This window comes from Macrobrachium nipponense, chromosome 20, assembly GCF_015104395.2.
Source record: "Macrobrachium nipponense isolate FS-2020 chromosome 20, ASM1510439v2, whole genome shotgun sequence".
Lineage (NCBI taxonomy): Eukaryota > Metazoa > Arthropoda > Malacostraca > Decapoda > Palaemonidae > Macrobrachium > Macrobrachium nipponense.
In genome coordinates, this window is record NC_061089.1 from 5,021,228 (window position 1) to 5,037,333 (window position 16,106).

At 41.4% G+C, this 16,106-nt stretch overlaps 1 protein-coding gene across 1 annotated transcript in view; it reads right to left on the reverse strand.

Annotated features, from left to right (window-relative positions):
- LOC135221742 (2-hydroxyacyl-CoA lyase 2-like) overlaps positions 1-16,106 on the reverse strand; it is a 264,184-nt gene that overhangs the window by 8,317 nt on the left and 239,761 nt on the right. The window contains 3 exon segments of the mRNA XM_064259551.1: positions 4,452-4,475; positions 4,478-4,587; positions 4,590-4,623. Coding sequence (XP_064115621.1) covers positions 4,452-4,475; positions 4,478-4,587; positions 4,590-4,623 — 168 coding nt within the window.

The following is a 16,106-nucleotide window of genomic DNA, read 5'->3' on the forward strand; positions in this document are numbered from 1 at the left end:
CATAGTATGTATGCCTATTCGCTTCCTGAATTTTTCAAACCAGACTCTACTGGCCTTGAATTCACTAATAGCAGTACTTGTTGTAGGCATTTTCTCACTCACTGAGATTGGCATGTAACTTCCTCCAACACTGCTACATGTTCTTTTTTAAATTCTGGTGTTTCTTGCCTTTTTTACAAAAGGGCTAGCACTTGAAACTTTCTTTGGCCCCAAGATGTCTTACTTAGCACTTGCACTCGAATAAACAAACAGAAAAAGCACAAAACCAACGAACACAAAAGCAAAATGGTTTATGAAAAAAGGTGGGATGCTTTGTTTGGGCGCTCGATACGGGGCCCGGTCATAGACTTAAGTGATAAATGTGATTTTGGACATATGAAATATTGTAGTTCATTTGAAAGTCGATATTAAAGAAATCGAATAGGCGAAATGTTGCACAAATAAGGATTTTTTGTGAGTGACACAGTGACACTTTTAGACTGCTGTCATGGGATTTTTCCATGGTTTTTAAAAATTTTCCTTTCTTGTCCTTGTGTGCATTTGGGACCTCGTTGTCAATTGTTTTAAAGTTGATTTCCTTTTGTAAGTTGTACATTGGCACGAGTCCATCTTTCAGTTCATGTATTTTGTTAAAATTTACATATTTTAATTTCATGCCAGATCATCATGGTACCACCCTATCCAGGGACATAGAACCACCAGTCAGGGGAAATTTTTTATAACATTAGCCATTTTTTTGCACTTTTGATATTTAATGTCAATTTTAACAAATTCGTAATTCACTATCCACTATCTTAAGTTTTAAACATTTGACCAAAATTACTTCCAAGTGGCTTTAAATCATCTATCATTTGACAGAGAATACAGTGACTATTAATGAATTGCTTTATGAAATATTCATCTCATAGGCTTCTTTAATTATTCATCATTATCACTAATTACACTAACAATTAATAATAATCATCACTCTTGAAGTGATCTGAGAAGATTTTTGTACCTTGACGGCTGAGAATTAGCCGTGTTTATCCTGGAAATCCACAGTGCTCTCCTTCTTTCACTAATCTTTTAAGTTTCATCTCCTTGATTTCACACAACAGTGGGGACTAAGTGATAAGATTTGCATCTCTGTTTGACCTATTATCAGTGTCCCTGTGACATTTGACTGGTAGGGGAGAAGCGAGAGCCAAGTCATTTACATGCCTTTTCAATGGCCAGGATGAATCAACGCCCATGGTTTGAATCTAATCTGAGCTAGACAACAAGTGACACACATCCATCGACATGCCTTTCCAATGGCAGTCTGTCACCCAAGGTTCAAAAGAGGGGACAACAACCCGTGGGCAAACCCTGTCAGTCTCCCTTGGACCTCTGATGCATTTCTTCCATGTGCATTGATTGGGAAGCAGGAGAGTAACCTTTGTCTAGGAGCACCAATGGGACAGGAAGCCACCTCCTCAACTAACACATCACTTGACACTTTGTTACCAGACACTTGATCACAAGTAACTCTTTCAATTTTATTCATAAGGACACGAAGGGACGGCCCTATCTCTGACACTGAACTTACAACTTATCAAACTTAGAATTTAATCTTGACTTAAGACTAGCAATGGCATCAGGGTCAGAAGCATGGGAGTATGTGGAAGAATAGAAGGAGAACTGAGGATAGGACAGAGATTATGTCCAGGGTTAGAAGGAAGAGCCAAACAGTAGTCTGTCTTAGGCTTAGGAGAAGATTCTCTACTCAAAGGGGGCCTACTTTCGGCACGAGCAACCGCCTTCCTAAGAATATTCTTCTCAAGTTCATAATGATGACACTCAAGCATCTTCCATCTACTATCATCCCAATCCTTGCATTAAAAACAATTAACCTCCCTCAAATATACCTGTCCCCTACACTTAGTGGGCATGGTCCCTACACTTAGTGCACATGGTATGTGCATCACAAAAAAGCTTAGTTAGTTTAGTCTTACAACCATCGCTCCAACAGCGAAGACTTGAAGTGCTAGAATCAGACATAGCTAAACTAAAAAGAAAATAAGCTGATTGTAAAAGCAAACCAAAATAGGCAACATCTTCAGTAAACTAAAGTGAGTACATCACCGACTTCAGCATAGAACAACCGGTAAATCAGGAAAGCAGAAGCGCAGAGATCAATGTGTTGTCGGTTGCGTGGCACAGAACAGAATGACGTTGAATGGCTCCTGTTGTTTCCACACTCCGATTGCAGTGGATCATGGCCTGTCACGCCCCAACCTTGGCAACAGCCGCATTACCATGAATTTTGAATTTAGATGCCATGCAAGCATAACCATTATCCAAGTAATTACTTGGTAAGTTACTTGTATAAAAAACCACTTTCTGTATTTTTTATTTATCAGGTCTGTCAGACCCACCTCTACCTGAGGTGGAAAAATGGCTGATCTCTCTCTTACCTGAGGAGGATTAAAAACTCCCCCGCCCCACTTTTTTTTTTACTTTGCAACTTTAATACTACTGTTTGTATGCCAATGAAGGAGGGCACCCACTATAAAAGCAATTAACTTGTACCTATAAAATTTATATATTAAGTATATCTTAGTTTTACCAGACCACTGAGCTGTTTACCAGCTCTCCTAGGGCTGGCCCAAAGGATTAGATATTTTTATGTGGCTAGGAACCAATTGGTTACTTAGCAACAGAACCTACAGCTTATTATGGGATCTGAACTACATCAAGAAATGAATTTCTATTACCAGAAATAAATTCCTCTGATTCCTTGTTGGCAGAGCGGGGAATTGAACCCGGACCCTGAGAGCAATTCCCCGCGCTGCCAACAAGGAACCAGAGGAATTTAATTTATAAAGCATATCATATGTAAGTAATTACTAGTGCTCAGTGTCAGACGGAAAGTCAAGATTTGAAAATAGCATATATTTAACAGAGTGGTTGTTAAGCCTATAGATGAGACTCCCTCATGAGAAGCTGCCCTCTATATCACTTGCTAAATGTTTTCATTAACTGGTTATGTCCTTGGACTAGAGATATACATCAACAGGAGGGGGGATGGGAATACAGCAACCAAGGTAATAATTTGAATCTCTCTCAGGGGTCTCCCTAAGGATTTGTTCTTAAATGAAAAGTGAAGACTGGAGCTAGGTATTCTTCAAGTTACTGGAATAGACCATAAGAATTGGATGGGGAAAAAAAAAAAGAACAGCAGATAACAATGTAGCTGGGGTTCAAGGAACCTTATATACAATCTATAGAGTGACAGACAAGGCACACCTGCATGTGGCATATCTCCTATGGGAAGGCAACCATAATAACAGTATGTACATTATATGTAATTGTGACACAGATCTAATTAAATTTCTTTATGTTTCCATATTAATTACAAACCGTATTTAATTTTACATAAAAAATAATCGCTATGAAATAAAAGTATGGACTTCAGAGTCCTGACCTCCTCTACTGTTATTTTCATTTGATTTTAGATAATGGTACCTGTAACTTAGCCTACATCTATTGTTCATATTTGGAATATTTTCTGTATCATCTGTAGTGTGTGTTCAGCATGAAACTTTATTAGTTTAACAAAAGTATTCTTCACTTAATAAAATATCACAACCTATGCTGCTCTTCATGAGTGTGTAAGACTTTGGTGGATGCAGACTTGGGGCTAGCTGACACCTAAATGTTCATTGCCCTACAGTGAAAAGAGAAAGACGCTACAGAAATAGATTGATCATCTATCTTGCCAGCGAAACTACATTAATAAAGAAGAGTTCATATGCTCAGAAATGGGGAGAAAGTAGCTCACAGCTACCCATATTTACAACTTCTCCAAGTACCTAATGGCTTTGCTGTGTTGATTTATCAAACCTGTCAGTAACAAAAGGCTTGATGTCCCATCTTTTCAATGTTTATGTCCTTTCATATATCAAGAGCTGCCAAGCAAAAGCAAGTGATTGAAGGCCTGACCAAGTAATTCTTGGTCACATTCACACACAGCAATTGTAGGATACAACCCTTGAATGACTTCTAGAACCTTTGGCATCCTTTGCTTTCATAATAAAGGTATTGGATGGGGGTCATTACCAACTTCCCTCTGTATCTTATGTGAAAAATCTGGGATACTTCATACTCATATCCACATCAAACTTCCCTTACCTAATATTAATGTTATTATTATCATTATTACTACTACATATTCAGAAGATGAACTCATGAAAGGCAAATCTAACTGCATTCATAAACACATACACAGCAGGCCACCAAAAATTTCATGTTTAATGGAGAGACAAAAAATCTGCTGAACTCACTATCTTACACGCTCCAGGGTAGTTCATACCACCAGCAGCCATAATGGTACCAGGTCTACTGAATGGTTTCTTTCTTTGTTTTCATATGAAAAAACCTGAGAACTTTAATGAATTATATTACTCAAGAAGAACAAATAGGTAACTTACTGCCAAATCACATGCTACACTTGCTTGCCAAACATAGGGACTTGTTCTCGTGCAATCTGAGTCCAACCAGCATCATTCCCAACAAAGGCTATAACTGGAGTCTTATGGCGGGTATATGTGTCAAACTCGGATAAGAGTAGCCAAGTGATCCATCACCATATATGATCCAGACCTGTAAAAAAATGAATTTTTTATAATAACAGTTTTTATATATATATATACATCTATATATATATATATATATATATATATATATATATATATATATATATATATATAATATATATATATATATATATATATATATATATATATATATATATATATATATATATATATATATATATATATATACATATATATATATAATATATATATATATATATATATATATATATATATATATATATATATATATATATATATATATATATATATATATATATATATATATATATATATATATAAGTCATATCACATTTCCGTGATTCATATACATATATCGAGCTACAATGTCCTTTAATATCTAATTCGCTCTACCTCGGATTAATATATTTTCATATATGCTAACCGAAGGGGTAATTTTTTCCCGATAATAGACTTGCCTGGACCAGGGCGCGAACCCATGGATCCTTTCAAATCCAGGAACGTCAGTGAAGCTTTTACCCACTACACCACCGCGAGAGGCTAAAAGTTCATGTCGCCTCTCACCCTCATATACCTTTCGCGGGCAGGTAATTAGTTGGTTTGGAGACAACATCAACCCACCTCGAGTCCAGTAGTGTTTGTAGTGCTTTTGACAGCACGTATATGAGGGTGAAAGGCGACATGAACTTTTAGCCTCTCGCGGTGGTGTAGTAGGTAAAAGCTTCACTGACGTTCCTGGATTTGGAAAGGATCCATGGGTTCGCGCCCTGGTCCAGGCAAGTCTATTATCGAGAAAAAATTCCCCTTCGGTTAAGCATATATGAAAATATATTAATTCCGAGGTAGAGCGAATTAGATATTAAAGAACATTGTAGCTCGATATATGTATATGAATCACGGAAATGTGATATGACTTATAGATTGGCTACGTGCTGTCAAAAGCACTACAAACACTACCGGAGTCGAGGTGGGTTGATGTTGTCTCCAAAACCAACTAATTTCCTGCGAGCGAAAGGTATTGAGGGTGAGAGGCGACATGAACTTTAGCCTCTCGCGGTGGTGTAGTAGGTAAAAGCTTCACTGACGTTCCTGGATTTGAAAGGATCCATGGGTTCACGCCCTGGTCCAGGCAAGTCTAAATATCGAGAAAAAATTCCCCTTCGGTAAGCATATATGAAAATATATTAATTCCGAGGTAGAGCGAATTAGATATTAAAGGATATTGTAGCTCGATATATGTATATGAATCACGGAAATGTGATATGACTTATAGATTGGCTACGTGCTGTCAAAAGCACTACAAACACTAACGGAGTCGAGGTGGGTTGATGTCTCCAAACCAACTAATTACCTGCACACAAAAGGTATATGAGGGTGAGAGGCAACATGAACTTTTAGCCTCTTGCGGTGGTGTAGTAGTAAAAAGCTTCACTGACGTTCCTGGATTTGAAAGGATCCATGGGTTCGCGCCCTGGTCCAGGCAAGTCTATTATCGAGAAAAAATTCCCCTTCGGTTAAGCATATATGAAAATATATTAATTCCGAGGTAGAGCGAATTAGATATTAAAGGGACATTGTAGCTCGATATATATATATCTATATATATATATATCATATATATATATATATATATATATCGATATCTATCTATATATATATATATATATATATATATGTATATTATATATATAATATATATATATATGGGATAATGTGTATCTATATATATATATATATATATATATATATATATAATATATTTTATATATATATAATGGTTATATATATATAATATATTTTATATATATATAATGTTTATATATATATATATATATATATATAATATATATATATATATATATATATATATAATATATATTATATATATATATATATATCTATATATCTATATATATATATATATATATGTATATATATATATATATATAGTATATATATATATATATATATATATATATATATATCTATATCTATATATATATATATATCTATATCTATATCTATATATATAATATATATATATATATATATATATATATTACTTGACAAGTAATTACAATACCTATTAGTTTCATTTATTTGCAATAAATTTATTTCTGGCTCAGCTCGTGTCGCTGCGCGAAATATCCTTTAATCTATTATTTCTAGGGTAAATGTACTAACACATACCAGAGAATAAATAAAATAAAGAAAAAGGTCAGTATAACTGACTCGCTCACCCTCCAAGAGGGTGTCGGTATGACACTAGGCGAGTGAGACCACTACCACGAGCCAAAAACCAATAGAAATCTCCCACAACAAAAACCCTCCATGAGGAGAGCCGACCCACAGAGTGAGCAGCTCGTACTACTACTACTCCATCCCATGCTGCCGACTGCTGCGCCTCTTGGTGGCATCCTTTTCAGTTAAGCGCAACACGAGTCACACGTGATATTTTTTCTCTCTGTGGGTTTTTTTGTGCCTTTCGTTGGATTTATCTATAATGGAGCGTGCAGCTATTGCAGCAGCTAAGTTAAGTACTCAGTATTTAGGTTATTGGTTTTTTCCGGCCCTCAGTCAGTATTTGCCGTTTTTTAGGTATAAATACGAACTCGGGGTCGGAAGCATGGCAGCATGGTTCTGCCGCGTGGTGGGTTCGTTCTCGGTCTCCCATACCTAGAACATCCCCTTATCTATGTACGCTCTATATTAATTATCCGTTTTACTTAGGGTACTGTCTACTCAGGTTTGTCATGCATGCATGTCTTTTACCTTATGTAGGCTTCTTCTTTCCAGACCCTAGTCCCCGGCTCTTAGTACGGCCTCTGACTAGCTTTGAGTGGTAGACTTTCCTTCGGGTTATCGTACACTCCTGGATTTTTTCTCCTACTATATTGTTTTCTTTCTTTTATTTTATTTAATTATACCTTGTATTTGTTATGGTTAGGTTAGTTAGGCGTCTGGCTTAGCCTAGGTCCTGGCTCATCGAGCCTATGCTACCCGCTCATCAGTTCGGTTGCTTCTATAGCATCTCTCTGATCAGTCGGTTTTGGCCCAGTGGGTCTCCATGCTACCGCTTTTCAGTTCAGTTGCTTCCCGATAGCATCTCTCTGATCAGTTGGTTGTCCTAGGCTTAGTTGTCTTATTTTAGTCTTACCGTCTCGTGGTCACTACGCGATCACGAGACAGCCAGGACGCTGCCCAGTCCCTTCCCCCCCTCCTCCCGCTCTTCCATAGGTCGGGGGAGGGTTTGGGTCGGTCTGCCCACGCTTGCTCCACATACCCGAGCATCTTCCTCTCTCCCCCCAAGCGGAGGGCCAGGGAGGCGGGACAGACCCAGACTGGACGCGACCTCTCCGGCTCATCGGTCCGGCCCGGTGGTAATGTGGTGGGGGGTACTGGCCTTTCCCCCCATCCGTTGCTTCCTTGTCGCTCCGGTTCGCTCGAGCCTGTATGTCTCCTCACTCTTCCCGACCTTACTAGGACTCCTTTCCTGATCGGAGTCCTGGCCATCCAGCGGGAAGATGTAGTCCACCCAGTAGAGTGGACCGGAACTATCAATGGGTCCCTGCTACCTTACCGTATTGCTGATTTGTTACTACACTCCGCTACGTACTGGACTTGGTCCGGTTCATTTGAGTTTTAGGTTTAAGTGTTTTTAGATTAACTATAAGTTTATCTTAAGTACCTTAAACCTTTCCCCCCCCCCTCCCTTACATGTCTTACCGGATATCTCCGGGATCATAGCCTATTCAGGCGATGCAGGGGGGGTTATGCCCAAATTTTTCCGAGCTCCGGCATGCAACGGAGTTCTTCTGTCCTTTAGCCTGTAAGTGTTATTCTTTAAGATACTCATGTGTCTTCCCACTTACAGGCCACCAACTGTGAGCATCCGGGATGCGCCGCCACACTTCAGGACCCATGTGGACACGAAGTTTGCCGGCCCACCCATGCTCCATGCGCGACTCTGCACGGGGACATCCAGGTCTGGTACCATGAGACGTGTACCATATTGTTACGATCCTGGGTGAGCCAGCTTTTTAGAAGGGGTGAGTATTCCATCTCCGGTAGCTGCTCCGCTTCTGTTTTAGTGCTTAAGTTTTCATCATTCACTTTAACTTAAGGCATCTAAGTTTAAGTATATTTTAAGTTTTAGTTTAAGTGATTCTAATCTAATCTACGCCCTCTCTTCTTCCAGGCGCCGGCAGTGAAGGATACCGCACTGGCAACCCTGCGGGCCTGGGTCGGCGGTTTTGGGAAGAACGCCGCCAAGGGTATGCCTATACTTGGAGAAGCGGTTGGCGCTGTTAATCTTCCACCCGGAGGCAAGGCGACAGGATACGTCGACCCAGTAGAGGCGGCCCCTACTATCGCCTTCATCCAACAACAGCTGGCTGCCCTCATTAACTGACCAAGACCAGGATATCTCCACGGACGTCGCGACTTTAGATATTAATGTGGAACCTATGGTAGGTGTAGACGACCTGGTTGGTCGAGGTAGGTAAGGTGGACACCCAAGGGTCACCCTTGGGTGTGACTGTTTCTTCTACTCCTGCAACCTCTCATCCTTCCAAGGCTTTACAGGTGTGAATTATATACTCCTCCTGACGCTTCGGTTAGACCTAAGGTCAAGGGTCAAGCAGTGAAATCCTTGACTAAGACGTCGTCGTCGTCTAAGAAGTCGACTTCGGCGTCATCCTCCTCACGTAAGTCTCCGGCTGGGAATCCCGGAGCAGACAGGTCTAAAGCTTCTAGCTCCGGCTCTAAGTCCTCGAGGAGTAAATCCTCCAGAGAGAGATCTCGCACCCCGGCAGAGTCACCGGTTCCGCTACCCTTGGTTCCGATTCAGAGCCACCCCACCCTCCTCCCGCAGCAGCTCCGGCCTTGGACTCCAATGCTGGCCTGTTGCAACAGGTGGCGACCTGGTTGGGTCCCTAAAAGAGTAGCATGGAACAAATGATCTCTCGTCTGTCGGATAGGATTACTTCCCAGGACTCCATTATAGCCACGGACTGAGAAGTCCCTCTAGCCTCTCCTTCACTTTCCAATACGAGTGGAAACTCAGCTTCCTCCGTATGACTCGCTACCTCCGTTCTCGATGAACAATCCATGGAGAGTAGCGTCATACGCCCCCTTCCAAGACGGTCTCATTTCCATACCGGAATTCGGAACTCGAAGGATAGAGGACTTCGAGTTCTTCCCGGAAGACCTCCAGCCTCCGTTCATAGGCTACGCAAGGCTTACAGCTTCATCCATGGTTTCGGGATGATAGGGTACCAAAGGAGACAGTCCTCTATTCACGAGACCAGGCTCAGAGAGAATGGCTCAGATGTTTAGAGGACATGGATTGTTCTAATACCAGGATACAACTTTTCAAGAGTCCCTTTACCATTTTCACAATGGATGAGAGTACCCGCTCCCGTTCCTGACAAAGATCGCGAGGTCTACCATCCCACGCGGCCCCCAGAAGGGGGACCCCATGCCTCAATTGAAGGAAGCAGATCCCACATCTCCGTTGCTCCCCTCAGCCTGAGAATTGTGGGAGGACTTGCCAAACACCTTCTCAGCTGGCAAACTCAAACCGGACCTGTGCTATGGAGCAGTTTGGTGAAAAGCTACCCAGGCTCCCGGATAGCCTTATTCAGGCTGAATTTGACGCGAAATCGCGATTAGCCAGATCAATTAACTCTATGGCTATGTCCGAGGTAGCAACCATAGCTTATGGCTCAGAACGCTTTTTAAGCTCATGACCAAAGCCCTGACTCAAACGGTACAGTCGGTATGTTTGAGTTTGCCACTGCTAGAACGAATTGTAGGAAGCATGTCCTACAAGAGGCAACCATTCGACATGAGCGAATAGGTTACTCTCGTCTAACATCGGGGAGCAGATCTCTTCCCAGAAGCTATGGTGAAGGAAGTCCAGTCAGAGGCTACGAGGCTGAATCAAAGCCTTAAGGACCGTTGGGGCCTTACGGCTAAGAGGAGACAAGACCTAACACCTAAAGGTAAGGGACAGAGGAAACCTAGGCGTTTCCATCCTTACCAGAAAAAGCAGCCACGCTTTCCTCAGCAAGTTCCAGCGGTGCCCTTAGTGCAAACAGCCCAACCTTCCACCTCTAAGGCTCAATCACAGCCAATTTATGTGATATCCCCTCAGCCTCAGCCTCCACCTCTTACGCCATCTCTCCAGCTTACAATCAAGCCTTCGAGAGTCAAGCTTCACAGAAAGTATGACCGCTCGGGTAAGGGAGGCAGAGGTAAGCGTTCCTTTCGTGGGAGAGGATCGGGAGGCCCTTTAAACAGGGGAAAGCACTTCAGAGGAGGCCGAGGCGGTTACCAGAACCAATGAAGAACTTCAGGTAGGAGGGAGGCTGTTTCACTTTCGCCACCGGTGGAACTTCAGCGAATGGGCTCAGAGCATAGTGTCAAAAAGGCCTGGGTTGGAGCTGGTTGACGAACCCACCTCCATCCAGACCTTTCCGTCAACTTCCTTCCAAGGAATTGACAGAGTACGCAGAGGACCTCCTTCAGAAAGGAGCTATAGCGAGAGTCAAGAGATTAAAATTTCAAGGTCGCTTGTTCAGCGTGCCAAAGAAAGGCTCACAAAAAAGAAGGGTAATCTTAGACTTGTCCCGCTTAAACTTAGCCATCCGCTGCGACAAGTTCAAGATGCTCACGATCTCACAGGTGCGGACCTTTACTTCCCCGTGGGGCCGTCACCACCTCTATCGATCTTACAGACGCCTACTATCATATCCCTATTGCAAGACACTTCCGTCCATATCTGCGGTTTCAAGATAGGAGACCAGGCATTCTCCTTCAAGGTAGTTCCCTTCGGACTCAACGTGGCACCCAGGGTGTTCACGAAAACTAGCGGAAAGTGGTGGTAGTACAACAACTCAGATCACAAGGGATTATGGTAGTAGGTGATCTCGAACGGATCGGTTGATGGGGAGGATGGGCTTAACAGTCGAGGAATGCAACAGAGCTACACTGAAAGTGATTCAGTTCCTGGAATATCTAGGCTTCAAGATAAACAGGACCAAGTCAAGACTCACTCCAGAGTCAGACTTTCAGTGGCTGGGCATTCAATGGAATCTATCCTCCCATACTCTGGCGATTCCATCAACCAAAAGGAAAGAAATAGCGAAGTCAGGTCAAGCAATTCTAAGTCACAAACTGGCGTCAAGGAGAGCTCAGGAGAGGATCCTAGGTTTCTCTCCAGTTTGCATCAGTGACGAACGTCTTAATGAAAGCCAAACTGAAAGACCTAACCAGAATCTGGCGCTCACGAGCAAATGTCAGGTCCAGGGACAAAACTATCCTCAGTCCCTCTGATTCTAAAGAATCGACTTCAGCCGTGGGCGAAAGTCTAAGAATTTGTCAGTGTCAGTACCCTTCAGTTCCCTCCACCAGGGATTACCATCCACACAGACGCGTCCTTAAGCGGTTGGGGAGGGTATTCCCAGGTCCAAAAGGTTCAAGGAACTTGGTCACCTCAGTTCAGTCAGTTCCATATAAACGTACTGGAGGCAATGGCAGTGTTCTTGACTCTAAAAAGGTTGCGCCACCAAAAGTACTCCCACATAAAGCTAGTTCTGGACAGCGCAGTGGTAGTACATTGTATAAACAGAGGAGGCTCCAAGTCACGTCATCTAAATCATGTGATGGTAGCCATCTTCTCCCTGGCAGACAAGTTCAGTTGGCATCTCTCCTCCACTCACATAGCTGGAGTGAGAAACGTCATAGCAGACGCGTTATCCGATCAGTACCCCTAGAGTCGGAATGGTCATTGGACAACAGTTCGTTCCAATGGATCCTTCAAAGAGTCCCAGGGCTACAGGTGGATCTCTTCGCATCTCAAGCGAATCACAAAACTCCCCTGTTATGTAGCCCCCAACCTGGACCCTCTGGCCTATGCCACGGACGCCCTGGCTCTAGACTGGAACAACTGGTAAGAAGATTTATGTCTTTCCCCAGTGAATCTTCTTATGAAAGTTTTAAACAAACTCAGGACGTTCAAGGGTCAAGTGGCTCTAGTAGCCCCAGACTGGCCGAAGAGCAATTGGTATCCCCTAATTCTGGAGCTGGGCCTTCGTCCTCTTCGGATCCCCAATCCCAGGCTCTCCCCAGTCAGTACAAACGAAGACTGTGTTCGCTTCCTCAGGGATTCTCAAAACCCTAACTTTATGGATTTCATGAAGTTTGCGGCAAAAAGAGATGCGAATATTGACCCTCAGAATATTCTCTTCTTGGAATCCGATAAAAGGGATTCAACTTTGAGACAGTATGATGCTGCTGTCAAAAAGTTAGCAATCTTCCTGAGAGAATCTGATATTAGAATCATGACAGTTAATTCAGCTATATCCTTTTTCAGATCCTTATTTGAAAAAGGTTTAGCAGCTAGCACGATTACGACAAACAAGTCAGCCTTGAGAAAGATATTTCAATTTGGGTTCAACATAGACTTGACCCGTATTCCTACTTCTCGTCTATTCCTAAGGCATGTGCTAGACTTAGACCTTCTGTAAGGCCTACGTCAGTTTCATGGTTCTTAAACGATGTTCTAAAACTGGCTTCAGAAACGATAATGACACATACTCGTTTATAATGCTCTTAAGGAAAACCCTGTTTTTATTAAGCTTAGCTTCAGGAGCAAGAATTTCAGAACTGTCGGCTTTATCCAGAGATCCGGATCATATTCAATTCCTTCCCACAGGGGAAGTACTACTTTCTCCGGAACGTAGCTTTTTAGCAAAGAATGAAGATCCTTTGATGAGGTGGGAACCTTGGAAGGTACTACCCCTTCCACAAGATGTATCTCTTTGCCCAGTTACAACATTACGAGCCTTTCTGTCCAGGACCTCCTCATCCTCATCGGGTCCCCTCTTTAAGAGGGAAAAAGGTGGAACTTTATCCATTAAAGGCATCAGGCAACAAATCCTGTACTTTATTAAGCAAGCCAATCCTGACTCTTTCCCGAAAGCACATGATGTCAGGGCAGTAGCCACCTCAATTAATTATTTCCAACACATGAACTTCGATGAGTTGAAAAAGTATACCGGATGGAAATCGCCGACAGTGTTCAAACGTCATTACCTTAAGTCCTTGGAAGCTCTGAAATTTTCAGCAGTAGCAGCGGGAAACCATAGTTTCCCTGATTCTAGTTTAATTTGTAGTAGAAGATTCAGTCCTCCTTTCTACCTGCTTCACCCAACAGTTCGTCTATTCCTACCGTGTTCATTTACATTCACCTGGTGTCTTAGCTGCTTTTATGATGATGTAGTGGGTGCCCCTTATTTTTTGCTAGGGACACTCACAGATGATTATGGATTTTGATCTCATGGATTTTGTTACCCCCTTATTTTTTATGCTAGGGGATACATCTCATTTTATAATGGTTACGTGTTTTGTATATTTAAGTCATATGCATTCCTTATATATTATCATTGTTGTTTAATTTGTTCATTTGATTATTTTAATTGCTATTATATTTTTGTTTGATACAGGCCTTTACACAGATACCATTTTGTTACATGTAAGCCATTTACCTCTGTACATATGTAAATTACCTTATGATAAGAAACATGTTTAGAATTAACGGGTAATTTAAGCATATTTCTATTTTGTATCACTGTGTATTTGTATCTTTTTAGCAATTATATTCTTTTTTATATTTACTTTATTTTTTATTTGAGACCTATTCTGATTTATTTTATTACTTTTGTTTACAATCTTGTGCTATTTCTCTGGTACGAATTTCGCGCAGCGACACGAGCTGAGCCCAGAAAAGGGATTTTGACGTAAGGAAAAAAATCTATTTCTGGGCGATTGCTCGTGTCGCCAGCGAAATCCCACCCTACCCATCCCTTCGCCCAAGATTGTCTGCTAACTTCAGGATGGCCACAGAGGCGCAGCAGTCGGCAGCATGGGATGGAGTAGTAGTAGTACGAGCTGCTCACTCTGTGGGTCGGCTCTCCTCATGGAGGGTTTTTGTTGTGGGAGATTTCTATTGGTTTTTGGCTCGTGGTAGTGGTTCTCACTCGCCTAGTGTTCATACCGACACCCTTCTGGAGGGTGTGAGCGAGTCAGTTATACTGACATTTTTCTTTATTTTATTTATTCTCTGGTATGTGTTAGTAACAATTTACCCTAGAAATAATAGATTAAAGGAGGATATTTCGCTGGCGACACGAGCCAATCGCCCGAAATAGAGTTTTTCCTTACGTCAAAATCCCTTTTTTAACATTGAAGATTCAAATTTTTGAGGTAGCGACACTGCTGCTCTGTGTAGGTGACACCAGTCGTGGCCCCTAACGAGAGGGTTAGGAACAACAGCAGAAATACTAATTCCGCATAGTAAGCTTATATCCATCAGAGGGGAGGAGGGAGGGCTCTGATCATGTAATAACTTAGTAAGTACATATATATGAAACTTTATTTTAAGATAAAAAATGTCATTTTTATATAACTTACCAAGTAATGACATAGCTGATTTCCACATTGACAGGAGGTGGGATGCCCAGATTATATTCTACTACAAAGCACTAGTCATGTAATGAATTTAAAATAGAAAAGTTTGCTAGCATTAAAAACAGTGCTAGTCATTCCTTGTTAGTCAAAAGAGCCTAAGGGTCCGGCCGGAACCCCTATATATGGTGGTATAGGGCGGAAAAAATGCAGTCATGAAAAAAACAAAAATCATGGAGCTTCATATGGCAATTGAGAATACGTATACGAAATATTTCGTCAAAATTCCTCTTACTTTCGTAGTTACAGGGTAATTAGTAAACATAACTCAATAAGCTTAAAACATTCGTCCGTACAAGAAAATGCAATATTTCTTCTGTTATCGTAAATTTTGATAATTATTGTCAAAGAAATTGTGAGAAATGGCATCTGTAGAGATTCCGTGGCTAGCAGAAGCGTCTGAAGCGAGTATCTGGTTCAATCATGAATCAGTTTGGACCATAGACGTCAAGTAGGTTACACGTTCGAGTTTCACCTCGTGACATTCGCTTGCTTTTACGTATGTTTATGTATGTTTCGGCAAGAAGTTCATCATGCCAATGAAGAAAAGACAAGGAAAACATCTCGCTAACATACAGACGAGAAAAATTGCTCAAGTATTATTACAGAATATCATAATATACGAGTAGTTAGTGAAGAGAGAGGGGAGGATTGTCTAGTAACGACCCCCTTCTTGCCTGACAGCACACGTCACACTGTGCCCAAGGCTACGATCTTTGAGCAAGAGATCTTCATTATGATAAATAACTAGTTTTGGTTTTTTAATACCCAAAATGGAATATGAAATTCATAATAATCATGATTTATTAAATTGTCTTTGTAAAAAAGAGAGTATACACCTTCGAGTCTCACCTCTGACATTCTCTTGCATTTACGTTTGTTTATCTTTGTTTCGGCAAGAATGTCATCATGCCAAAGAGGAAAATACAAGGAAAACATCTCGCTAACATACAGAAGAAAATTCGCTGTAATAAGCCG